At 40.0% G+C, this 27,096-nt stretch overlaps 1 protein-coding gene across 4 annotated transcripts in view; it reads right to left on the bottom strand.

Annotated features, from left to right (window-relative positions):
• LOC119729921 (neurofibromin-like) overlaps positions 1–27,096 on the bottom strand; it is a 71,179-nt gene that overhangs the window by 21,889 nt on the left and 22,194 nt on the right. For 2 of the 4 annotated variants that reach the window (XM_038202703.1, XM_038202702.1), the window contains exons 18-39: positions 22,693–22,769; positions 21,322–21,411; positions 20,768–20,825; positions 19,357–19,470; positions 18,271–18,410; positions 17,615–17,702; positions 16,394–16,512; positions 15,106–15,222; positions 13,806–13,984; positions 11,762–11,973; positions 10,332–10,415; positions 9,289–9,467; positions 8,501–8,593; positions 7,482–7,606; positions 6,370–6,541; positions 5,353–5,502; positions 4,914–5,012; positions 4,225–4,392; positions 3,015–3,273; positions 1,314–1,484; positions 707–808; positions 27–161 (exon numbers count right to left, since the gene is read on the bottom strand). In XM_038202703.1, coding sequence (XP_038058631.1) covers positions 27–161; positions 707–808; positions 1,314–1,484; positions 3,015–3,273; positions 4,225–4,392; positions 4,914–5,012; positions 5,353–5,502; positions 6,370–6,541; positions 7,482–7,606; positions 8,501–8,593; positions 9,289–9,467; positions 10,332–10,415; positions 11,762–11,973; positions 13,806–13,984; positions 15,106–15,222; positions 16,394–16,512; positions 17,615–17,702; positions 18,271–18,410; positions 19,357–19,470; positions 20,768–20,825; positions 21,322–21,411; positions 22,693–22,769 — 2,931 coding nt within the window. Of the gene's footprint in view, positions 1–26; positions 162–706; positions 809–1,313; positions 1,485–3,014; positions 3,274–4,224; positions 4,393–4,913; positions 5,013–5,352; positions 5,503–6,369; positions 6,542–7,481; positions 7,607–8,500; positions 8,594–9,288; positions 9,468–10,331; positions 10,416–11,761; positions 11,974–13,805; positions 13,985–15,105; positions 15,223–16,393; positions 16,513–17,614; positions 17,703–18,270; positions 18,411–19,356; positions 19,471–20,767; positions 20,826–21,321; positions 21,412–22,692; positions 22,842–27,096 lie in introns of all 4 variants that reach the window. The other 2 variants (XM_038202701.1, XM_038202700.1) reach the window with 1 other exon arrangement.

Here is a 27,096-nt window from a genome sequence, read left to right on the forward strand (position 1 = left end):
ATGCAACAGGAAATAAAGACACTTACAGGTCTTGATCGTTTCCATCTTGTCTTGATGTGGTGAATGGCCTTCGTCACGTCTTCTGATTCTTGATGCATGAACGACAGCGTCCGTCCATCTTGAAGTGTGATGGCGAAGGTGTTCTCGTCAACCAATGTGACCTAAGGGTCAAGACGTCGTGGTTCAATTTATATGCAAGTCAGAGTGGTGTACACATCTGGCAATATCTTCAGTACAACTGAATACATGGCTTTCACTTCAATGACCTAAGGGTCAGGAGGTCATGGTATGATTCACATGCAGGTCAGAGTGGTGTGCATCTAGCAGTATCTGAATTTCACCACAATGACCTATTATCTGCTTAATACATGTTTTTTGTTGTTTTTTTACAATTGAGAGTTGTACTTTATTCAATCGCAAACCAATGACGATGAACAATGCAAAAGGTATGCCTTTGTTACAGGTAACATTAATAACTTGTCAGCCGACTTGAGACTCAACAAAATCATTGAAGTTTGAGGACAACTCATCAATGAATACAAGAAATACATGAATTTTTTTTTAAAAAGCCTGTTACCTCAATATCATGATATACATCATGACATAAAAGTTGGGATTATCACACCCCTACAGAATATGGCTTGATTTTAATTTGAAAGTAAACAGGAATAATGAATCGCTGAATAATCTTGTTCAACTGACTGACCTCATCTATTTCAGAAGCATGGTAGATGTCGTTGAGTAGCACCGGCATTCCTAGCACCTTGGTCTTATCCACAAACGTCACCTGCACGGCAAACTGACCAACCTACCCAGACAAATTGTCAAATAATCACACAACTGAAAGAGACGACCATGAAATTACTGGCATCAAAAAAGTATTTTGCGCAAATGTCCACGTCGCTGAACTTCAAGAAAACAACAACTTTGACAACTTTTTTTTTCAGTGTAATTTTTTGGCTATTTATTTTATCAAGGCTGTTTCCTGGCAACCTGAGGGCGCTGTTGCCGTGATGTCACTCTAAGGCCGTGTCCGAAACGGGCTTCCAGAGCTACGGCTACGTCTATTGTCAGCGCGTCCCCGCGTATTTTCAATGGGCGCAGACCTAGACCTAGCTCTAGCCAACTGATTCGGATGCAGCCTTAGTACACTCTCTACAATTAAGAATATTCTGTACAAATCATAAGTTCTATAGAATGGGCCTTTATATGAAACTGCTATTTAACTCTTTAATTCCAAACACAACATATGATGTTGGCTTTGGATCCAACAATGTCGCCCTTTGACCTTAAAATGTTGACCCCTGACCTACCTTCATAGACACCTTAGTGTCTTTGTGCGTCTCAGACAGCTTGAGCGCATTGCTGAAGACCTTAAGATCCTCGTCAAACGCCAGCGTGGACTTTGGCAGGTGCTGCTGCTCTGGTTCGATGAACTCTGACAGCTTGCTGATTGACTCGATGAAGACAAGCTTCCGTGTACCCTGGGAAAATTACAAAATTACAAACAGACAAAGTTTTATGACGTTTATTACAAAAACACTGCACAAATTGAGACTGCAAATCATCACATGCCTGGAAGAAGGTCGTAAGGGTGAAAAATGGGTCAAAAAATCAATTTCAGATTTTTGGGTAATCCATAGAGCTTGGAAATATCTTTCATTTGATACACATATTGTCTCAAGGGGCTACGTCATTCTAACGTAATTAACAATAAACAAAAGACGGAAGGACGTTTTTCATTATTTGTGCCCGGCAAAAGGTCGTAAGCATGTAATTGTAATGTAAACAAAAAATGTTCCAAGCGGGCTAACGTCCCACTCAAGTGGGTACGCAAAGCCAATTTTGTTCCCGGCAAAAGGTCGTAAGGATTTAACATGCCGTTTAAGGTCGTTAGCATAAAAATTTAAATAAATTCACAGTAATAGCTTGAAATAAAAATGCACAATATTATTTCAATTATTAACAAATTTCATCAGTCAAACTTTCAACCTTATGTGATTTTTAATCTAGAAATGGAAGCACAAAACCTTCCATCTCGATTATCTCCAAAAGTGTTTTTTGCGTGCATGGGCTGCTAACAACCTTTTCCTTGTCACATGACGAAATGCTACCTAAATACAGCTGATTGCACCTACTTGCTTGGTCTTATGTTCCAATACGTTAGGGCGGTAAAAATGGGGAACTGCCAACATAGGGCTGGAAAGCTCAGTTAGTAGAGCACCAGAACAGTAAACCGGAGGTCCCAGGTTCAAACCCGGCTCCAGTCAATTTCTTTTGTTCAACTTAAAAAAATTGACTTCTTGACGTTGAACAGACCATGTGACCAGTTCTCGACCAATCGAATTACACAATTTAAAACACTCCGTGGACTGTCACAGTATCAGTGTTGTAGTCGAGTACTTTTTTTCCGAGTACCGAGTACTGCCGAGTACTTAGGTTGCCGAATACGAATACGAGTACGAGTACAAGTACTTGTACCTTCGAGTACAAGAACAGGTCTCTGAGTACGAGTACTTGTACTTCCGAGTACGGGTACGAGTACGAGTACTTCCGAGTATGAGTACGAGTAGGAGTACTCGCATTTCCGAATACGGCCATACAGCAAATGGTTCATTGTGCGTAATTGGCCCAGGCCCAGTCAGACCGATATACAGACCCACTCACGGCTAGCTGTTAAATGTGTTTGCACGGACTTGCACAGAGGAAAATCAGGAAATCTTGATTTCTCCACAAGCCAATCAACCATTTCAAACTGAAAGTATCGATAAAATAAGGCCATGGTAATTAGTGAAGCTATCACATTTTCCCCCCGAGTACTGCTATTCGAGTACGAGTACTTTGATTGAGTAAAATTTCGACATGTCGAGTACAAGTACTTTGCTGCCCGAGTACGAGTACCGTCATTTCGAGTGCGAGTACTTTGACATTTGAGTACAAGTACTTCAAAAAAAGTACTCGAGCAGTACTCGAGTACGAGTACCGAGTACGAGTACTACAACACTGTACAGTACCTTGAACGGAGTGAGTATCCTCTCGTTGCGCTTGATGTAGTCCCTCATCCAAGAGTTAGCGTTGTAGAGGTACACCATGTGTAGGTTCTCAAACATGTGCTCAGCGTACAGCAGCCAGTGCTGCAGGTGCTGCTGGCGGAAGCGGTTGTCCGGACCAAAGTTGGTGCAGTCCAAGATGACCTCGAAGGGTCGCTGGTAGAACGGTTTGAGGGTCAGTCGGACGTGGTAGATGAGCTGGTCGATGTCAATCTGTCCACATCTGAAAGGAGACGGATTTAATTCATAATTATACGGGTCATTCTATAAATTTGGGGTCCACTAGCTTCCCTTTACGTCAAACATGTATGATTTTGTAAATTCTAGATTCCCTCCTAAACCCCTAGGCCCTTTTCGCTAGGAACCATCCTCAGACCTGCAAAATCCTCCAATTGCCACCATGTAAAAATTCGTTTCAGCCTCAATCCTCCCAAATCATCCGTTCTTTGTTGACCACAATGGGAAACTGACTACGTGAATTATAACAATTTTTGAAAATTTGAGCCAAGCAATTGACTGGAGCGGGGCTTGAACTTGCGACCTCCGTATTACCGTTTCGGTGTTCTACCAACTGAGCTATCCAGCCCTATGTTGGCGGTTCCCCGATTTGTCAATGTCTTTGTGCCAAGGACACTTGAACAGATCACATATGAACTAAATCTTTGGCGCCTAACACTGTACCCAATCAATCTATCCAGCCCTACGATCGTGAGGTTGTGGGTTCAAGCCCCGCCGTGGCCGCGCGTGTTGTCCCCTTGAGTTAAGGCGCTTTACCTCAATTACTCCTCTCAACCCAGGTGTTAAATGGGTACCGGCATTATTCAATGCTGGGAAGGTAACAGACTCGCTGTGGAGGAGGTGTGGCGATCCCCACACAACAGCATATGAGTCTGGCCCAATCTCTAACGAAAGAGAGATGGGCACTCCGTTCCTGTGAACACAGGTTCGTCCCCTTTACTTTTTTTTAATAGTTCTACAATATACGTCCTGCAATCAAGAACTAACAATCCCATAACGTGAGGACAAGGTTTTAGCTATCTACTTGGTTCAGTCATGTGCGGCTTCTAAACGATTTACAAACAAAACAGAAATGAAGCTGAAGACAGAGAGAAAGCCAACATTCCCAAAAGCCTTCAGGCTGGTCTTGAAGACGGTGCCGTTAGGACTGACTTACTTGTATTTGCGAGCAATGTAATAGAAGACTGGATGACCGCATCTTGACGTGCCCTCCTGATAGAAGATGTTCAGGCTCTTCAGTCTCTTGAAGTCTTCCTCGTTGTGGATGTTGCGTCTCGCCATCAACTCCTCAAAGTTGCTGCTGGTGAAGTCCATGCTGCCCCATCTACAACAACAAAGCAAATCAAAAGTGCACATGAAGATATCTCTTCAGTAACAAATTCTGAGTTTGAAATCGAGTGCCGAAAAACATGCTAAAAAGACCCACTTGCCCATCTCTTAGCTAAAATTTCTCCAAAATTTTGGCTGAAAAATGAAAAATCCACGAAATAATCAGCAGAGGTTTATGGGTTGCCGAGTGCCCGAGAGCAACGTAGGGTCTATGGTTTGTTTCTCTTTGCCTAAAGGCACCCCTTAAAATATACCAGTTCTTGTGTTCTAGGAAAAACTGTTATCCGGTAAAAAAATACCTTGAAGGTTAAACATCAGGAATTTCAGATTTAAAAAGGGGTTCTTAACAAAATCCTGAAATCAGCAAAAATCCTGACAAAAACTTCTGTGATCAGGAAAAATCCTGAAGAATCTCACCCCTGAATTCTGAATCAACCAAACTCAACATTGAAATCAAACTCAAAATCAAGTGTTGAATTTGGACAGAGTTTGTAGGATTTAGGGTCCCTGACTTACTGTGATTCTAGCAGCAGTCTTGGATGTTCCGGAGGTCCGATGTACGCCAGGAGGGTGATCATCTTATCAAACGGTCTCCTGCCTACAGCTCGGTGATCTCTGGAAAAGAAAATCAGCAAACAATTGGCAACAATTCTGCCATATAAAATAAACTCAGCAAGGCATATTAGACAGTTTCTCACTTGAAGACTAAACCAGCGACCACAATTTGCTGCAATTTTTTAAGGTGTAAGCTCGAAAAATTGGTTACACAAAAAAATCTCATAACTTGTTAAACTTTGATGGGCACATGCAACCCTACCGGCCAATAGAGAAGTAAGTGCACGATTACAATCTGAACACAAGCGTGATCCCACCAAAGAAATGTCTTTCAATCGCATTCACGATTAGCTTTATGCAATTTTGTTTGCGATATTAGCAAGAGGACTGAGTTGCGTACCTGCTGCTGGAGAGGAAATCACCCATCTTCTCTTGATGATTCCATAGCAACCGATGCAGCGCCACCACGTTGCTGTCAGACGTGAACGAGGGACTGCTCTGACTGACGACGTCGTTCATGTGAGCCTCCGACGCGATATCCTCAAAGAACCTAGGAAACAATGGCAACAATTCACAACTAGCTGACTAGCACCGGCACGGCAACCCGGAGGTGACAGGTTCAAACCCTGCTCCAGGCAAAATGTCTTTGTTCATGCAATCAATCAATCATTATAAATTGTACATAATATTCAGAAGCCTAAAGGGATGTTCATTACAGCTCAACGTTCAGTACAGACGTGTTCGTCTTTCACTCTTTATGCGACAAACAAAAACGCATTAAAATAAATAAAGCCCCATAAATAGAATTTATTATTATTGATGAAAACATTCTGACTTTAATTATGTACCTCCAAAGCAAAGACAAAGATTGTTTGTCAGAGACTCGCAAATAATTCAAAATTTTGAAACTTTTTATACCAGGACATATGTTGTCATTCGATGTCTTGATCATAAGAGAATAACTTTGGAACTGTTAAAATAACAGCAATTAAAGAAAACAGCATTTGGTAAAAACTCAAAACTAGCACAGGAAAAGCAGCTTTGAAGCTCTGTATTGTTATTAACCCTAACTCCCTAGGCCTTTTTGCTAGGATGTAGCTTCCATCCTGCAAAATCCTCCAATTGGGCTCACGGAAAAATAGCATATAGCCTCAATCCTGAAAATTCCTCAATTATTTCTTGAATATGGTCAGTGGAGGGGTGACCACTGCCTGAATGAGGATTTCACGCGTAATCCAGGCCTATATTTATGCACGGCTGAGCAAAAACAACAACACAAGGTCCGGCCCAAGACCTTGACAAAGTGCATCCTACGAAACCAGTAACGCACTTTCGCCATGTAACCTCAATCCTCCAAATTCCTCCACTATGGCAAAGAGGATTTTAAAGGATTCAGGGCGATTAGGGTTACTATTACCTTCTACCATCCTTGAAGTTGGCCGACAGGAAGTCGTTGAAGCTGACCATGTGTTGCTCCTTGAAGTTGACGGTGTTGGCGATGTTCTGCATGATCTTGGAGACCAGCTTGAGACCTCGCAAGGAGTTGCCCACGGGCTTCTTGTCAATGATGCCTTGCTCGTATGGAGACACTGAAAGAAATCATATTCATAGTCTTTTGCCATTGGCTCTGGGCATGCACTGGCCCTAGAGTAGCTCAGATGCTAACTTTATGGTCGATTCATAATCATGGTGAAAGCAATTACTAACGTCAATTTGTGTCATCGCAGCAATTTTTCATGCTAAGAATTTCACAAAAGTTGAACATAGAGTTCCAAGACAGCACAATTTATCACAAATCAATTAATAATCAATCACAAGGGGGTCAGGTTGGCGTAGCGGTACTTTCCTCGCCTTCCACCGCTGTGACCCGGGTTCAATTCCTGCCTGGGCCAATATGTGGATTGGGTTTTCAGTCCCTGCCTGATACAGTGGGTTTTCCCCAGAATATTCTTCTAGGGTTTTCCTCCCACCTCAAAAACTGGAAATTATCTTCAGTGCCTTCTCTCTATAGGTTTCTTCAGGCTTGCAAGTGTCTAGGGTGCTTTTGCGAAATCCCCTTATCCGTCCCCTTTTTGCACTTTGATACTTGTGTTTGACTTGTGACTGACTGGAGAAAACCTATTATTGACTTGTAATTTGACCTTGTGACTGTCTTGTAATTGACTAGTGATTGATTAATGATTTCCTTATGACTGACTTATGATTTGGTCTGTGATTGTCTTGTGTTTGACTAGTGATAGACTAGTGATTTAGTCATGATAAACTTGTAATTTGACCTTGTGAGTGTTTTGTAATTGACTAGTGATTGATTTGTGATTCCTTATGACTGACTTGTGATTTGAACTGTGATTGACTTATAATTGACTTGTGATTGACTTGTGATTGACCTGTGATTCTTTGTGATTGACATGTGATTGACTGGTGATTATGTGGTGATTAACTCGTAATTGATTTGTGACTGACATTTGGTTAACTACTGATTGACACAATTACAACTGTATTAACAGGGAAGGAATTTTTTCGGCATACCTATGGCTGGGTTGATGAATCGTAGGAAGATGGCGCTACCCACAGCCCCTATGGCATTCTGAGGGAAACGCTGCATGACCACTTGGAAGAGGCAATGGCACACACTACGCAGCTGAGCTGGAAATCTGTTGAGTCAACACAACAAACAAGTGCATGATAATAAGACTTTGTAAAAACACAGATTGCACAAAATAAAAACAACTAAGTTTCACCTCAATGTGCAATGGCTGGCAATGATGGATCATTTTTTCAATCGACTGTTGTGTCCGTTATTCATTTACATTTTGGGTTCAATTTATTGGAAACTACTTTCTGAAAATGAAGACTTCCTTTTAAAAGGGCTGGCATAAGTGGACATGCCAAAAAAATCCATGCACAAAACTTTTTCACAACGATATGGGAAGAAAATAAAAACAGAATACTTGGTGAGAAAAAAATCAAGACCAACACTATGAAAAGGTGCGTGAATGACCATTGATCAATACTTACATTGCCAGTATCATTTAATTTACCAAATGATACTATATAAATCAGCTGTTTGATGGACCAAAACGGTAAGCGAAAAGGCTACGATCAACATACAGGCCTAAATATGTGATGCAACCAAGCTAAATGAGTCGTTTGTCGACCCTGGTCAATTTTTTTTAACAGATTTGAAAAGAGCACAATCTCAGCATTACTCCTGTGCAAACCGCATGCTGATACCACCTTTAGTTCAAAAATTATGGAAGTCGGAACACCAAGAGATGTGATGAAGTGATGTGATAAAGTGGCCCTGTTTTGGCCTGAATCTCCAAATGAAAGTTCCCGACAAACGGCTCATTTAACTTGATCGCATCACATATGTGCCGACCAACACTGTCTTGGACATGGCAGTCAAGCAACGGACATATCTCTGGGTTTTTGTCACTGTTGACACAGCATTAGTGCATGGAGTCCAAAACACACAAAAAAAATCCTTGCATCATCAATTAATCTTAAATTTATAACAAGCCAGCGCAGCTCATGCATCTACTCACTTGGAAGTGGACTGTGTGATAGCCGAGAAGAACTTCTTGGCGGCCTCGATGACATTCTTTCGGTTTTCCTCCAGGCTCTCGCCAGCCTTCATCCTGAGGAAAACAGTCCAAGAATCACAACATCAAAACATTTCAGTTCGGGCTCATGAGATTAAGCAGCTACTTGTTTGTCAAGAAACCGGATAAAAGTCTTAACAATCGATAAATTGTTCAAGACAACCGCAATTCTGTCCATCTTTACAGATTACAAGGAAATGGAAATTACAAGGGAATGGGAATCAAATGGGAAAGGTAACGGACTCAATTTGCATAAACTTTTTTTTTTTTGGCCGAATCAAGGAACACCACAATAAATCTGAAGCAGGTTATTAGAAAATTAACCTGTCAAAAATTTCAGCTCAGTAGACATCATACTTTTTGAGAAAACGGTGAAAATGCCTCTTCATTTGTCTCAATGCAAAGCATAGGGTTCTGCTGAAAGTAAGATGGTTTGCTCCTTACCATTGCAAGGAAATTTTGGTATTTCCTTTTTTCTGGAAAATGACGGCATACAAGGCGCAATGATTTCACAGGATACTTGATCCTATTATTTACTTACAATTAAGTAGGACATTTCATGGTGTTTTCAATTTCATTTTTGAACGTTTGCAAATGATGTTCATTACCTTAAAGACAAAAATAAATTTGACGTTTTGGTTATACAAATGGAAACGGTGAAGCTACATTGATGAAGGCTAAAACCCACTATCAAAATTTCGAAATATGAATCTTGGCTCTTATGAACTGACCTGGCCGGATCCACCTCATATGAAATGTGTTCCCTCTCCGGTGACATCAGCTCAGTGATCAACGGTTCCAGCTGAGCGTGGAGATAGTTGGATCCATACATCTTGAAGCAGAATGCCATGATCTTACTGGCTAGGCTGTTGCCCCGGAATAACGTCTGCATACAATCTGCCAATTCTACCTAAAATCCATCAATCCAACAAAAGAAGTACGAGTACAAATTGTCACTAATCGCAATCGACTGTCATGGTTGGACGCTGTAGCCATCTTTGGGGTGCGTGCTTTTGTTCAACAGGGATACGCTTGAGTAGACCTCTTCTACGGTCATTGTCACTGAATTAAAGGTATAGTCCATCATTTGTAATTTGTGCATTTTGTTCGTTTGAAGCAACAAAAGTGTTCAAAATCTAATGAAGGATACTGAACAACTACCCTGATGAAGTTTCAGCTCAGCTTCAGCTGTATATTTCGAGAAAAACAACATTCTAGGATCTCAATTTCAAATCAAAAGTTGCTGAATCATGTTTTGAATTGTTTTGAATTGCAGCTATACGCGATGTCGCGCACTGATCCGACAAATTATAGCAATTGCGCGCGCCTGTGCGTCGTGCCAATGCTTGCGCGCGCTGCGCCGAATAACAAAACGAACTACTAATTTAAATTTTCCAACGGTGCGTCTTAAGACGCACCGTTGGAAAGGCCTTCTTTCGTTGATTACTTCAAAATGATAGCTTGCCAGAAAGAATAATTTCACAGAGAGTTTAGTCCACTTACTATTTTTCAACCAAGTATGTTTTTCAACAACGCCAGTTACTTTTTCGGATGGCTGCAAATGGTGGACTATAGCTTTAAATTGGCATGAAAAATTAGCATGAACAATTAGCATGGAATGGGGTTGAATTAGCCTATAAAACTTGACAGCGACATATGACTTAAAGTGTTGGGTTTTAAAACCTGTGATTAGAAGGCGAGTGGTTTAAACAAGGTTGATGGCTGTGTGTTGTGTCCTTGGGCAAGCCACTTTACCCCAACTGTAATAACTTACCTCTTTTGAGAACATGTTCCAGAGTAACTGATAGAGGAGATGTTTGGCATCAAACAGTGTGACAAAGACTCTGGCCAGTTCATCCTACAGAGCAGAGGGAAACAAAAGAAGCACATTAATCCAGTTCAATGCACCACAAAAACAAAACAATCTGCAAAACAGCGTTGCAGTCAAGTTTATCACACAAGTTTAGCACAAGTCTGGTCAAAAGTAATCCATATGTTCTTAAACAAGTCTGGCCAGAAGCAAAAAGGGGTGAACAATGGCAAACGAATGCCTTTGACACCGTTCCTTTGAATAGCTTTGTGACTTGACTTCAGACTGAAGGACTTATTATTGAGTGGACTATAACACTGATGCAAACAAGTGTTGAATCTTGTAGATAATTTTTATAATTCCTTAATCTGGTAATGCAACCGAGGATGTCAAGTAACATGATATCTGCACCAGTAAGCAGGAGATCGTGGGATCATAAAGTATTCATTAAAATTTCTTGGGTGAAGTGCAACAAAATCCTGAAACAGCAAATAAAACTTTACAACCCACATCTGCAGATTATTAAACTAACATATCCTGAATTGACAAAAGAAAAAAGTCCAACCACAACTCCCCCCCCCAGCAAAAATGACGAGAATATGAAATTAACCTCGCAGCAAACTGGCATGCAACTAAGACACACAAGAAAAAGAGGAAATTCCAAGCTTTAAAAGACTTTACACAGTGGTGTTCAATTTCTAATGGCATAAGTGTGAACTCAAAAATGAAAAATCAGCTGAACCGAGGACAAGTTGCATGCCTAATATAATTATATTTGATGGCATTGAGGGGGATACAAAAACATATTGCACAAGCTTTGATTTGTGCGATATTGTTATAGCTAGTGCAATATATTCTTGTGTCCCTCGAAAAAAAAAGCCATCCAATATTATTATTACTGATATCAGGCTGACTTGATCCAAAACAAAAACTTTGCAGGACACTGTCTTCATTTCTCAAATTTCATCGAATATTCTTCACTTATTCGCAAAGCTCGAAGCTGCGATTGTAGTTGTTGACAACAGTGCGCGTACAAGTACCATGCAGTGCGCTGCGTCGTGTGCGACGGTACCCCGTACTACGCCCTGTTCACTGGTTGACAACTGTGAGTTTTTACATTCTTGAATGTGCCGGAACGAGGGATGCCCGGATGACGACAATATTAAAAGTAATATTGCAGTCATCCAGTTACTTTTACTGACATAATATTGCAGTCATCTGGATACTTCTTCTGTTAACCGTACAATGCGCTGGTTTATTTTTGTACATCGAAACCTGACATAAATAATAATAAAAATATTGATATGTTAATTTTTATTTTTCAAAATCCTTATAAGAACAGACAACAGTTAGAGTCAAAATACAAAAAAGGTCAAATATTTTAAGAAACTGACCATTTGTGAGGACGCGACGACACTGGCTAGTGCCATGGCGATGGGCAGCTCTCCTTTGTCTCCCAGCATCGTTACCAAGCCGACCAGTCGTTCAAACCTGTCGGCCAGAACCGTCTCAGCCAAGGTGTCAAACTCTGTGCCCTGCTGGAGGATCTTGGTCAGGACCTCGATGAAAGCTCCTCTGGTCTGGATGTCATTGTGGTAGCCTAGCCCTATTCAAGAAAAGTTTCATATTTTAACCCTGCGGGCTACGCAGGGGCTCACGCGCTAGTCCCTTTTTTTGTTTCTTAACTTTTTTTATGAAGCTATCGCCCAATTCCCTTGAAACTACATGTAATCCTAAAGTGAACCTTGTGGTTTGAGATGGTATGGTCGCTTTTCTTGTAGGAGTTCACTTGGGGGTCAGCCGCCCCTGGGAAAGTTGGGCCTCCAGCCAAAGCACATTCACTTGTGCACAAAACAGTTCTCTGTGTTTTGCATACCGCCGTCACAACAATGTCATCAATCATCCTCTACTGCTGGCCCAGTGACAGCTGTCTAGAGCCACAGAAAGGCTGTCTCTACTGTTTCATGTCTATCTTTTTTGGGGGGATCCAACATGTAATGGTCGGTCCAACATGTAATGGTCAATCCAACATCTAATGGTCACAGTGCATGCAGTGTATGTACATGACTGTGCAGCCACAATGTCTGTGAGTGACCTACTGGAGGGGTTTCAGTCTTGTATGGGTTCGGGGGACCTTCATTCATCATATTCAGACCATTAGAGAAAGGATTGTGTCCACAAAATGGTATTTTATACGCGAAATCAAAACTGCCTCACGCGTGAGCACCTCAGCTACGCGGCGTAAGTTTTTACGCTTCGCAGCTCGCAGGGTTAACCCGTATTAAATCATACAATAGGCTTGTGCCAAATAGTTGAATAATCGGTCATCCACCAAATATTCGAAAAACCTCTCAAGGTAATTCCCGGAGACTTTAGGTTCATGGGTACAAATTAAAAGGTTTACCCAAAGAGAACCTGGAAAAAATTATAAAGGGTTCTGAAAAATTACAACTACATGTGATTATTAAAAGGATTTAGGACAGTTTCTGTGTTTTGACAATTTATCAAGACTTGGGACCAAAAAATCATTACTTGTGCTCAGATCCACAAACAAAATGGTTCTCGAACCATGCGTCTCGCCTGCTTTCGCGATAATCTTTAAAGAGTGACTAATCAGTATGAAGGGTGCCATGTTGCAGCTATGACCCAAGTTTGGTTGCAATTGGACTTCAACTTTTGAAATGAGACCAATTTTATATTTTCAGCCTAATTTATAACTTGACCTCAGATGACCTTAGACCTTGGTATGTGACCTTTGACTTCATTATCATATGAAGGTTGCCATGTTGTATCTATGACCCAAGTTAGGTTCCAATTGGAGTTCAACTTTTCAAATGAGACCAATTTTGCATTTTTAGCCTTATTTACAACTTGACCTCAGATGACCTTAGACCTTGGTATATGACCTTTGACTTCATTATCATCTGAAGGTTGCCATGTTGCATCTATGACCCAAGTTTGGTTCCAACTGGACTTCCACTTTTCAAATGAGACCAATTTTACATTTTCAGCCTATTTTACAACTTGACCTCAGATGACCTTAGACCTTGGTATGTGACCTTTGACATCATTCTCATATGGAGGTTCCCATGTTGCATCTATGACCCAAGTTTGGTTCCAATAGGACTTCAACTTTGGAAATTTCAGCCTATTTTACGAAACTTTTACCAAAATATCACATACATACATAGTCTCTTTCCTGAAGAAAGTTCAGGCGAGACAAAAACACTCCTTTCTGGCTGTGATGTTATCAGCACAAAAATAAATAACTTACCTGTCCCTGCGACACAAATACCATGTGTTTTGTACACAAAAACACCAAAATCCTTATTTCGCATGTATTCATCACTGATTTAGAACCATCTGTTAATTTTTTTTCTATTTCAATTGCTGTAAACCTTTATTACTGAGTAGTTCATTGAGGGCAGTGCTTCTTACCAATGGAATGTGTAAGTCCGCTGTCTATGTTAGCGCTGAGTAGGTTGGACATGGCCTGTATGGTGCATTTCCTGAGGTGAGCCTGGGTCTGTGTGTCCCCCTGTTGTCTCCCTTCTGTCGCCTTGTCTTCTTCCCCTTCCGTCAGGTCGTTCAAGAGCTTCATGAACAGGGTGAAGTATCTGAAGAAAAGAAAGAAAATCAAAGTTTGATTTGATTCACAGGAAAAATGGTACAAAGTAGATCGGTTTTTCCATTTGAACTGCTCTGTCAACTCAATGCAGTCAAGTCAATAAACGTTGTCACAAGTCCACCACAAATCCATCGCAAGTCCATCGCAAGACCATCATAAGTCCATCACAAGCCCATCTCAAGTCTATCACAAGACCTTCACAAACCATCATTAGTCCATAACAAGTCAATCACAAGTCAATCACAAGTCAATCACAATTTGTCATAAGTGCAGCACAAGTACATCACACGTCCATTACAAGAATATAAAATATTCTATCACACGTCCACAACAAGTCCATCACAAGTCAATCGATCATAAGTTCTCACAAATCCTTTACAAGTCCATCAAAAGTCCATCCAAATGTCAATCACAAGTTAATCACAAAGCAATCACAAGTCAATCACAAGTCCATAACAAGCTAATCACTAGCCAATCACATTATGGAAACTGTAGATCACATGACTGCTTTTCCCAGTGACTTGTAAAAAAAAAAAGAAACCCAAATGTTAGGACTATTGTTTTAGTGACGTTCTGCATGTAGCACTTTCAAAATCTAAGATTTGAAAGCCCAATTCATCAGCTTTCTTTTAGTACAAGAATCATTCGAATCACTCAAAATGTCATTTTGAAGTTAAGGAATTTTAAACACAACCACCGTTTTAAAGTTCTGTGTACAGATCACAAAAAGATACGTGCTCTTGCAGGAAAACGAAAACTAATCACATAAGGATGTGTGTGAATTGTTTTCTTATTGCTGAAAGAACACACAACTTCTTTTAGTGATCCGTGGACAGTGGTTGTGTTTAAAATTCCGTAACTTGAAAAGTACATAAGTGATTTGAATGATTCTTGTACTAAAAGAAAGTTTATGAATTGGGCTTTCATAACCTAGATTTTGGAAGTGCTACATGCAGAACCTCACTAAAACAATAGTCCCAACATTTGGGTTTCGTTTTTTTACTCACCCTGTACTGCACTTATCCGGCCCCAAGTAACTAGTCTCCAATTTGCAATGCAATTGTTCTGTGATATTGACTGTTGTCAACCAGTCCAGTCAATTCCACTTACTTGTAGAAGAGGTTGGATTTAGCTTTCATGATGTCACCAGCGTCACCTTCTTCAGGTTGTAAGGGAAGACAGACCAGCAATGCTGCCATGGCTTCCATACTGGCTTCATCCAACTCACTACACACCACAGGAAAAACAATCATCTTTCAAGTACTTTTGCTTTTCTAATGCATTGTAAAGGTCAATAATTATTGGCTTCCAAACACCTTTCCAAAAACACTTGTTTAGTCCATTTAGTGTCTTTCGGGTATTTGGGCCAATTCTGAGCTGCAGACAATGTCATAAGGCCAAAAAAAAAAAGTCTCTGGTTTCTGGTATGGAGCTTGCCCAAAAGTGGTGCGGCGACGCGGCTTTTTTTTTTTTTTACCTTTTTTTTTTTGGCTTCAAATGTCGGCTGATGACTGCAAATGGTGCCCGACTAAACTTAGTGCAAATATATGGGAGTCCAGAGAGGCCACATAAAGCTTATTCTCGATCATAACCCCATCTAAAAACACGTTAAAATTGTGCAGCAGCAGAATTCCAGTCGAACCAGTGAGTTTGGCGGTTTTGAGACATCATCTTTTATTGAAAAAAAAACTTTTTCATTTTGCCGACGCGCATGGCTACGGCGACGCGCGCGCATACCAGAAACCGGAGACTTTTTTTTTTTGGCCTTGGGTATTTGGGCCAATTTTGAGCTGCAGGACTAACTTTGCAACGGACACGTAACAGACTTTTGTGGACATTGTAATAATGAACGAAATCCTTACAAACGTGTTACCAAAACAAAATTAGAAATTGATGACTTCTGTACAAAACTTGTAGTTTCAAAGCCCAACATACAATTGGTGTTTGATTTGTGTATCTAAATTCTGTGATGAAATTGTTGAAGTAATTTTGTGGAAAACAGACAAATGAATGGACTTTGTATAAAAGTGATACCAACAAAAATGAAAAAGATGACTTTTGTACAGAAGTCGTATTTTCATAGCCCATTGTACAATTTGGGATGGATTGGTTTATTTAACTTTCTGTGGTGAAATTATTTCGAAATTTTTAGGACACACGAAAAAAATGTTCACATTTTCTATTTTTCTTCTTTTCTGTTTGATATAGATTTGAGGATTTATATAACAAAATGCTAACACCTTTGAAATGAGAAAAAAATCATTAACTTTAATTAAAAAAAACAAGTATTTTGTATTCTAAAAGGGATGCCTTAAACTGCTTTGTAATATTTTGAAAACCAAAAATACAAAAACTAAATTAAAACAAATAAATTGGTGATCTTAACATATGTTTGTACCGTGTCTGTAGAGTTCCTTCCTCTCTGGGAATACTGATCCAATCTGACAAATAATCCACCAGCTTGTTGCGGAAGCGAATCTCTTGCCTGAAGGACAGGATGTCACGCTGCTTCATCATCTGAAATATAACCCAGTCAATATATCACCCAGTCAATATATCACCCAGTCAATATACAGAACCTGGTCAATAGTCAATGAACAACCTGATCAATAGTCAACATAACACTCAGTGAATATGCTCTAAAGTCATTATTGACCTGCAAACTATACAACCAGTCAATATATATTAGGCCCCAACAAAATACTTCTACTTCCGGCTACCCGACCGACCCTATTTTTAGGCTGCGACCCTAAAAAAATTATCGGCGAGTTAAAAAAAAAAAAAAAATGATTATATAAAATTTTTAAAAATCCTGTTGTCTTTTCTGTCTTCATAAAACACCTCTCACTAACCCTTATGCGTCAAAAATGCTTGTATTTATTTGTTTGCCTATTTACATTCGCTGTTTTTTTTAAGAAGAAACCTCCGTTGTTTTTACAAGTTCGCTTTGCGAATACTAGTTCGCAATTCGATGTCACGGCGACGATATGAAAACACCTGCGTAATGCTCAATGTAGCAATGAATGGCTCCTGCCGCGCCGCGCACTAAAAACGGCCAAAGAAGGCATGATGGAAATGCAGTAACCAGTCTATGCATGGCTGGGGTGCACTGCAGTTGCATGTAAGATTAGACATAAAATGCCAAGAAAACACCGATGGAAAACGAACATTTTTGCAAGCTGCACCACTTTACATCGCGTGGTGTACGGACAGTGTGGGCCAATTTCCCGTCATGACTAGCATTGTGCATATGGTGTGCACGACCAGATTTTTTTTTATATTTTTAAGAATTATCGACCATAAATATTTTTGACAATTAATTAAGGTGAGTTTTTATCACTTTTTGTGGCCATTTTTTGTATAGCTTTCGTAGTGTAATGGAAAAAGTTCAGGCTGAAATTCGTATATAATTGAATTCCCCATTCAATCAGCAACACAAAAATTGGCCCAAAAGAAAAGTTCTGACCTACCTACCCTCTTTTTAAAAGCATGTAATTGGAAGCAGAATTGTTGGGGTTTTTTGGCCTTGCATGGCCAATCACACAATTAAATCTCATCTTTCTAGGTTTAATTTGTTATTTGGGACAGAAAACGATTTTTGAGGATCCGTGAAACTTACCGCAGTGAGTAGATTACAGAATAGCACCTTGATGCGTACCACGTACATAGAGGCATTGCATATACTAGTGTCTAACCGCCGTACATATCTGAAAAAACAAAGTTCATCCCTTCAAAATATCAATCCATTCAAAATCTAAAAATAAGTGCACAAATGAGTCATGTTCGAGCTGACAGAAATCAGTGCTGGGCTCAACTTTATGTTTGGACCAATCAAAGAAATGATCGCTCAACTAAATCGTTATGTTCGTGAAACAAGGCCGCATCTCCAAATGGCGTGTGACGTCGTCATGAAACGCGAGTTTTCAATGTCAAAAGGGCGTATTTCGCTTAAAATAACCCGGATGTACACATAAAGTCAATGACCGTCGTGATGCGCAAGATATGACCAAAGTGCTTCCCAATTATTACCCCTGTTCATCAAGGCCTTGAGACCACTTTTCTGCAACAGCTCGGCTCAAGATCAGCGCAAACTGCTCTCTACCCCCACAGATAAGATGCAAATGTAATAAAGTGTCTTGCCCAAGAACACAAGCACCATGTTCCCCATCAGGGTTGGAACCCATGTACCATCGCAGCACATCAAGCATGGTAACCACCAAGGCACCCTGCAGGAATATCTGTTTGAAACAGTGGCAAGGCTTGCTGCTTCCTTACCTGATGATGGCCAGCATGAGCCCCTCGATGCTAAACACACCCAGATACTCAGCGGCTTCCTCGCTGCTATTATCCAGGACTTGCCGGATGACCTGGATGGCGTGCTCGATGAATAAGGTGTTGGTTTCACTCTGAACAACCTGGGAAAAACAATGACCCAAAAACTGTGATGAATGTAAGTGCAAAAGCTTCAATGGAGTAAAATTTACACCGTGAACCTCTGTGTTGAATCAACACTTATAAGTGGCCTGTTCTGTCAAAAGCAGACGCTTCTGGGCAGAGGTTGAAATTAAGATAGGGCTAAAAAAACCGCTGTGGGGGTGATTTTTTTTTTCGATTTTCAAATTTTTTGCATATTTGTAATCCTTAACATGTCTAAAATAAACTATAAAAGTTTGAAACCCTAAGTTGAACTCTAAATATTGTATTTTTGATGATTTGTTAAGGTATATCAGTTACAGAAATTACTGTTTTGTGACGTTCGCGGCCATTTTCTCCGTTTTCTACTTTTCGACACAATGAACTTCAAAATAGCATAACTTTGCACAGGAATGACCAGATTAAAAAATTAAACCACCTATTAAAAGGAAAAAGAGCATATTTTAACAATATGCAAAAATCTCATTTTTGACCTTATGCCCGGAAAAGTCTGATTTTGACAGAACAGGTCAAATCAGGCAATTTTTGTAGTTTCTTTCTAAACCACGAAATAACAATGAGACAAGGGATGTTTTAAATGTGAATGCAAAAGATACAATGGTGTTAAATTTACACTGTACCCATTGGTGTTAAATCAACACTGTATAGTTTCTACATCGGCCAAGTTTTTTGGTCGAGTGGGGGAAGGATATTTGGTAAAAAAAGCCTTTTTTTTTCGTGATGAACCACACCGAACACAGGTGCTACATGCATCTTTCCGTGAACCACAGATAGTCGGGCAATAGTACAGCCTGGCGTGAGCTGGATAGCTATTTTCACTTCCATGATGCATTGGAACTTCAGCCACTAAAAGAAACACATTTGTTTCATAAAACTGTACGAGGCATAATCATTTTTAAGGTCAACTTCTTCAAAAACAAATCTTACCTGGCCATTCGCACTGAAGAACTTCTCTATGTGTTCCTTGACAAGTTCAAAGAGGTGGGGGAATAGTGCTGGGTGAAGCTCACTACCTATCAAATCCTTGACCGAATCTCGGATCTGGAAAAAAGAAATGAGCAGAGGAATTGATTGGAATCGTCATACAACACTATAAAGGCGGTCTACTAACTGGTTATCCAAAAGTGCTGTAGTTGAGTCTACCGCAAGCCCATTGCAAACCCATCGCATGTCCTAACGAGTCGATTACATCCCCTCAAAAATCCATGACAAGTCATCTCAAGTCTATTACAAGCCCATCACAAGCCTATCAGAAGGGCCATCACACGCCCATCACAAGTCCATCACAAGCCCATCACAAGGTCATCACAAGGTCATCACAAGGCCATCACAAGCCCATCATGCGGCCATCACAAGGCCATCACAAGCCCATCACAAGCCCATCACAAGCCCATCACAAGCCCATCACAAGGCCATCACAAGGCCATCATACGTCGATCTCAAATCCATCACAAGTCCATCACAAGTCTATCGCAAGTCTATCGCAAGTCCATCGCAAATCCATTGCAAGTCCATTGCAATATTGGAAGTCCTTACAAGTCCTCACAAGTCCATTACAAGTCGGCCAGTCCTCGGTCAAATCACAAGCTATTCAAATGAACTGTTACAAAGGAATCCTTTGTTGTTGTTCATCCCCTGTTACTTGTGATCAGAACTTGACTTGTGATTTTGTCATAACCAAACTTGCGATGGACTTGAGATGGACTCGACAACAACACTGGTATCCTGCTAATTTTTTGGAAGTCTCCTAATTTGTCAGTGCACAAAGGGAGCCCGTCAGGAGCCATAAGCCAGCATGTGTCATATAGACAGAGCCCAAAGCTACCAGGCTGGCAACATAAGCAATGCTGTAAACCTGGCAAATGGGAATCGGAATAACTAAGAGAGGATATTGTGAGGATTATAAGGCAAGTCCAATGGAAACCTGTGCTAGTTCTGATTCAGTTACCTTGAGCGCATAACCTGGTGAGACCAAGCTTAGCCAACAACGTGTAAACAACCTTAGCAAATATTCAAAATCCTACAAAATCCACCACCATATTCTATGTACCTTAACTTTAAAGGGCATCAAGCCTCAAGGAAAGTATGGCTGGACTCTACCTTCCTCAATCCTACAAAATACTAAACTGTGAATGAAACCAATGGTATACGCTTTGTACCTACCAAGTTTTAAAGGGACATCAAGCCCTGTGAAATGCAATAGTGGCTGGACTCTACCTTCCTAAATCCTGCAAAAACCTCGTGGTAGATTCTGAGGGATCTTGGAGGGTTAGGGTTCAGACATTTTTATAACCGTGATAGTTATGTGGGGGGCAAGCTTGCTTCATCTTCACATTACCTGTGGTCCGAGTCTTTCGTTATTGCACACTAACAGCTTGAGTAGACATGCAATGAATCTGAAACAAACAAACAATCCCAACATGATTGAATAGGGTAGCGCTAATGATGGAAAGACAAAACTGGATTCCATTACAGTGAAACAATACCATAATTATTATAAGATGGAATATTTTGCATCGGGGTAATATAAATCAAATTAGGTTTTGCCATTCACCGACATGGGTTCGAGTCCCTCCCGAGTGAATTTTTCCAACTTTCACTCGGGAGGTAACACACTGAGAATATTTGAATGTCGGTGAAGGGCGAAACCTAATTTGATTAATACCAACATTATTTAACCTTGATGAAAAATGGTTGAAAAGTTCATAATGGTATACAGGATTGATTGTGTTTTCACAGGGTACCTGATATCAGTCCTGTCTTCATTTTAAGCATGGTTTCTGTCATTAAATTGGTGGGTCCGTTTCTGGGTAATTGCTGGTAAATGTTCCCATGTGGTTTTAAGGTTGGCATAATTGTTCCAGTGAATGTTACAGTCGATAATATACTTACTCATTGACTGCACATGGTTTGTCAGCTGACGACGGACCATTGCTGGACATGGGCGAGGTCCTTGGAGACGTTTCATACGACGATTCATACCTACAGAAACACAAAATCATTTAGCGATCCACAAAAGTAGCAACTCCAATGCCAACACTGTTGAGTTTCACTCTGCCCGTTTGCTTAATCCCACAGAATCTTACAAATTTTAAAAGGCGGGGAAGAAATATTTTGTTCACAATTAAATCTAACACAACTTGGGAAAGGATAGTGTCTGATGCAGGGTATTAAATTATTAAAATCACCAAAAATATAACTTATAACAGGAAAAGTCACCGTTTCATTACCCACATAATAAACATTCAGATTTTACAAGTGCTTTCAAAAGTCAAATAATGCAATCTTAATTAAGTCGTTTTTACCTAATTGCCCCACCTTCAACATATATTCTTAAACCCATCCCCCTTTCATATATCTTTGTCTGGGGCTCTTGCTGGTCTTTAGACACACCCCTCTACGAGAATAAAACAGAACCTTTCTCATTACGCTACTGTTATTATTAAGTTACCTTATTAATGACACTTAATACCCCGTCCGATGAATTAATCATAAACTCCCCGATTAAGTCACCTTTGTCCACAGCTCTTGTTGATCTTCAGACACACCCTTTTACCTAATTATCCCACCCCTAAAAAAAATCAAAACCTCCCCCATTGGAAGCACCTTATTCTAGGTCTCAAAGTTGTCTTAGACACACTCTTACCTAATTACCCCACCCCCAAGAATAAATCAGAGCCATTAAGTTACTTTTGTCTAGGGCTCTTGTTGATCTTGAGACACACCCCTAGTTACCTGATTATACCAGCCCCCAAGAACAAGCTAAAAGCAACATTTCTGGGGCACTTGTTGGTCTTTAAACACACCACGCCCTTACCTAGTTAGCCTGTCACAGTCTATCTTAGAAACCTCCCCTACCCTCATTTACCATTGTCTGAAGCACTTGTTGGTCTTGAAATACATCCCGCCCCTAACCTAATTAACCTGCCCCAGACTGTCTTAGAAACCTTCCCCGATCACTTTAACTTTATCCATGTTATCTGAGGCAATTGTTGGGCTTGAGACACATCCCGCCCCTTACCTAATTCGCCTGCACCAGACTGTCTTAGAAACCTCCCCCGATCCATTTATCTTTATCTGAGGCACTTGTTGGGCTTGAGACACATCCGCCCCTTACCTAATTAGCCTGCCCCAGGCTGTCTTAGAAACCTTTCCTGATTCAATATCTTTATCTGAGGCACTTGTTGGTCTTGATACACATCCGCCCCTTACCTAATTAGCCTGTCCCAGGCTATCTTAGAAACCAACCCCACATCCCTTTACCTTTGTCTGGGGCTCTTGTTGGTCTTGAGACACACCCCGCCCAAGGCGCACAGGAACCCCGTCATGTTCTGCCACTCCTGAAGACGAACGGTCACAGACAGAGGGTTGGAATGGTGGAGCAGAAGCGAGGGACTGAGACACCCGCATGACTACAAGTAGAGTGGAGCGTGGCAGCGTGTGTAGGGGTGTGTTTGCAAGGTGGGTGGGGCGGTGGGGGTAGGGGTAGGGAGAGAGAGAGAGAAAACAGAGAGAGATGGTAGCAAAAAAGCGAGATGAAACACAGCACAAAGCGTGATCACGCACACACACCAGCATTGTAGTCAAATCCTTTTCTGACTGAGTCCGACAAGTATAATGAAACACAAGCTGGTGCAATAAGGAAAAGAACTTTTGGGTCGTGTCACACAAGGCAATTTACAGGCAACTTGTTTCTTCAAGAAGAAATTGACAACCAAACTTTATTTCCGTCTAACTTTCTGACAAATTTCCATAAACTGTTGGAAAATGATATCTGTTCTTCCAGAGAGTTCCTTTAGCTTACATTTTGGTTGCCCTTAAGTTGCCTATGTGAAAACTGCCTTGTGAGACATAGTTCTTAAAAAGCTTTCAGTGTTCGAGTATTTGGACTTGTTGATTTCTGTTACGTATGAATACAAGAACCGCAACAAAACAGTTTGCTGGACATGTCCAAGTAGTCCCAAAAGGGCATGTACTCCCAATTTTGTCTGTAAATATTTGTGTCAGAAGCTTTCAAAACATTTATATTTCTACTTATTTTAAGTACTCAGTCAGCATAGCCTTGGTGCTCATAATTGATTCCTAATATAAAACCATACATTTCAGTGTGTTTCTTGACTCAGAAAAGGAATTGACTACAACACTTGACACACGCATTTATGAATGAGGGTTTGATCTTTGGCCAAGCAGTATTAATTGGGTTGTAGCATTTGAAATCTCTCAAAATTTGGAACGCTTTGAAGCCTTTCTAATGCTGGAAACCTAATTCTGCAAGATTTTCAAATATTTGCCTATAAGGAGGTACACTTAAAGGCATGTCGGATGATTAGATTCTGGGGCATTTTTTTTAATTTGAAGCAAAAAAAAAATGCTAAAAATCTTAACCTGTTGAATTTTCACCTCAGTTGATACTATACACTTTGAGAAAACAGAGGAAATGTATGCACCATTCTTTGGGTCTAGTATCTGGATTCCCTTGCTAACGCATGTAAAAATGTGTTAGCAACCACCTTCAACGTTAACCATTTCGGGCGCAATGATTTCACCGTGTATTCAGGCATGCAACTAGGAAGTCACAAAAAAAGAGGAAATTCAAATATTTCCAAGACTTTGTACAGTGTTTTTCCATTTTCAATGACACCCATTGGAGGTCAAAAAAGAGAAAATCAGCTGATCCGAGGAAAAGTTACATGTCTGGTGTATTTGATACCAGTCCTATCTTCACTTTGAGCAAGCTTTCTGTCACTAAATCTGTTGGTACTTTTAGGGGTAATTGCCAACAATCCTATGTGGCTTTAATCAGGAACAACTTGTTTTCAGCTGGAAACACTGCTTGTTGGCACAGAGAACAACTGTTACAGAATGGAGTATTCCAAACAAACAGTCGCATTCCGAGTTTTGAGACGTTCCCTAGTTGGTACCCTTATTCGCCAAAGTGCCAAAAGTATGAAACAGCTATGGTACACAATTATTTTAAGCACAGATAAGTTTTGCTTGTCATGATGATGTAGACTGCTGTAGTATCTTTACACCTTCTTTTTGCCAAGCGAGTGAATTGGCATAGCATTTGTTCTCGCTTAGCAAGCTCTGTGAAGTTTAAAGCCTTGCAAGTTTGGGGTTCAATACGTTTGTTTTCATCATGCAAGAAATTCATATAAAGCAGGTTTTAAATTTGACTACATCTTTTATTTCTCGTTAAATGGTCACGTTTGTTGTTCATCAAAGTTTGCATAATCTTGTGTTCGGTTGGGTCAAGTAGGATTGTCTTTAAAAATCAATGTACATTAGATGTGAAAAAAGGGTTCCTTTATTAAAAAAGACATTTCAGAAAATGTGGGGTGGGGCCAGCACAAGTCGTATGAGGGTCTGGTTGAGGAACGAAATGCTGTAAGTTAGGTTAGCTGCATTGAAGAAACAACACAATTAAAATGTATTATCTTTCCCATCACCAGTGGCTTGTTGTTATTTATGATATGAATGAAGGTTAGGCAGCGTTACTATGTGGCAAACTACAGTTCAACCTGAAAGGAAAACGACCCGCACGCGTGTGGCAATACGAGGCAACGCGCAGCAATCCAGTTTTTGGGCAGCACTGTAGGGCACACTTGATACCAAGAATGCTTGCACAGTTAATTTCACAGGCTACATCATTGGATTTCTAAAGTAATGAGTTTCCACTAAACCCATCAAAAAATGCAATTAAAATTTTACTCTCCTCCTCTTGATATGTGATCTATTCTGTCAAAATCAGACTTTTCTGGACATAAGGTCGAAAATGAGATTTTTGCATATTGTTAAAATATGTACATTTTCCTTTTAATAGGTGGTTTAATTTTTGAAACCTGTAATTCCTGGGCAAAATTATGCTATTTTGAAGTTCATTGTGTCAAAAAGTAGAAAACGTAGAAAATGGCCATGAACGTCACAAAACAGTAATTTCTTTAACTATAAATATACCTCAACAAATCATCAAAAATACTATATTTAGAGTTCAAATTAGGGTTTCAAACTTTTATAGTATATTTTAGACATGTTCAGGATTACAAATATTCAAAAATTAGAAAATCGAAAAAAAATCACCCCCACAGCGTTTTTTGGCCTTATCTTAATTTCAACCTCTGCCCAGAAGCGTCTGCTTTTGACAGAACAGGTCACATATTGTTATTGTATAAATTCAGAAAAAATGAAAATCTGCGCCCATATCAATTGGCAGATGGAATAAGGCACAAATATACACACAGAAACAGACCTTTACATGTACATCCACCTTCTAAATAGTAGACTTTTATAGAGGATTTGGCTGTACTCCACTTTGCGGTGTTTCCTTTTTAGTACTTTGTATTGAAATTTGATTATCGACTAAATATTCAAATAGCGTTTTTACGGTTTGAATAGTTGGGTAAAAACAAACAAAACAAAAAAACAAACAAAACTAACCACGCACACACAACTGTTACGTTATTCTTATCGCAATGTTGGGCGCTTTGTTGTCAGATGCCACTTTTTGTCGGCAGTAATTTTTTTTTCGATGGTGGTTCATTGTTCCCATCCTTTTAGCAGGTTAAAGCCGTTGACAGTTGTAAAATACTACAGGGTGAGTCAAAAAAGCACGAAACCCACATGTCGGGACCATTGTTTTAGTGAAGTTCTGCATGTAGCACTTTCAAAATCTCAGATATGAGAGCCAAATTCGTAAGCTTTCTTTCAGAACAAGAATCATTCAAATCACTCATGTACTTTGCAAGTTACGGAATTTTAAATGCAACCACCGTTTTCAAGTTCTGTCCACGGATCACAAAAAGGGAAGTGTTCTTTCAGAAAACCAAAACAAATCACAAAGGAATGTGTGTGAATGGTTTCATTTTGCTGAAAGAACGCACGCCTTTTTTGTGATCCGTGGACGGAACTTTTGAACGGTGGTTGTGTTTAAAATTCCGTAACTTAAAAAGTACGTGAGTGATTTGAACGATTTTTGTACTAAAAGAAAGCTTATGATTTGGGCTTTCATATCCTAGATTTTGAAAGTGCTACATGCAGAACTTAACTAAAACTATAGTCCCGTCATTTGGGTTTCGCTTTTTTTTACTAGCCCTGTATAAAATAATCCAGCGGCCCGTAACATCACTCGCCGCACACACATTTAAATTGGTGTGCTTTGCAAGCAACTTTTGACCGGCACACCAAGCAAATGTGGCTGGTGCATGAAAAACTTGATCGGAGAGTTTCAAATTCTCCAATATTCGGTCAAACAGTTTTAAATGTTCGAATACTAAATTAATAAAAAATGGACGGCCCTACAAAATTAACTTATTTATTAAAATGGCATGAAATCTGCAAAGCAAGAGCACTCTGTCCCACCATGCCACATCAGAAATCAAACATGTCTGCTTCGAGTATGTGTACACACAACAACATTCATATCAACGTGACAAAACAAAGATAACTTCAAATGTCATTTTCAGAACAGAAATGTTATTATTTAAAAACCATACTTCAAGCATCAAATAATTTAACAAATAATGCAGAAATCAACCGTGTAGTTAGGAGCAAAAGTCTTTAAAGCTATAGTCCATCATTTGCAGCTATCCAAAAAGTGTCTGACGTAATTATTGTTGAAAAACATGCTTGGTTGAAAGATAGCAAGGGGACTAAACTCCCGGTGAAATT

This window comes from Patiria miniata, unplaced genomic scaffold, assembly GCF_015706575.1.
Source record: "Patiria miniata isolate m_02_andy unplaced genomic scaffold, ASM1570657v1 HiC_scaffold_22, whole genome shotgun sequence".
NCBI classification, from domain to species: Eukaryota; Metazoa; Echinodermata; class Asteroidea; order Valvatida; family Asterinidae; genus Patiria; species Patiria miniata.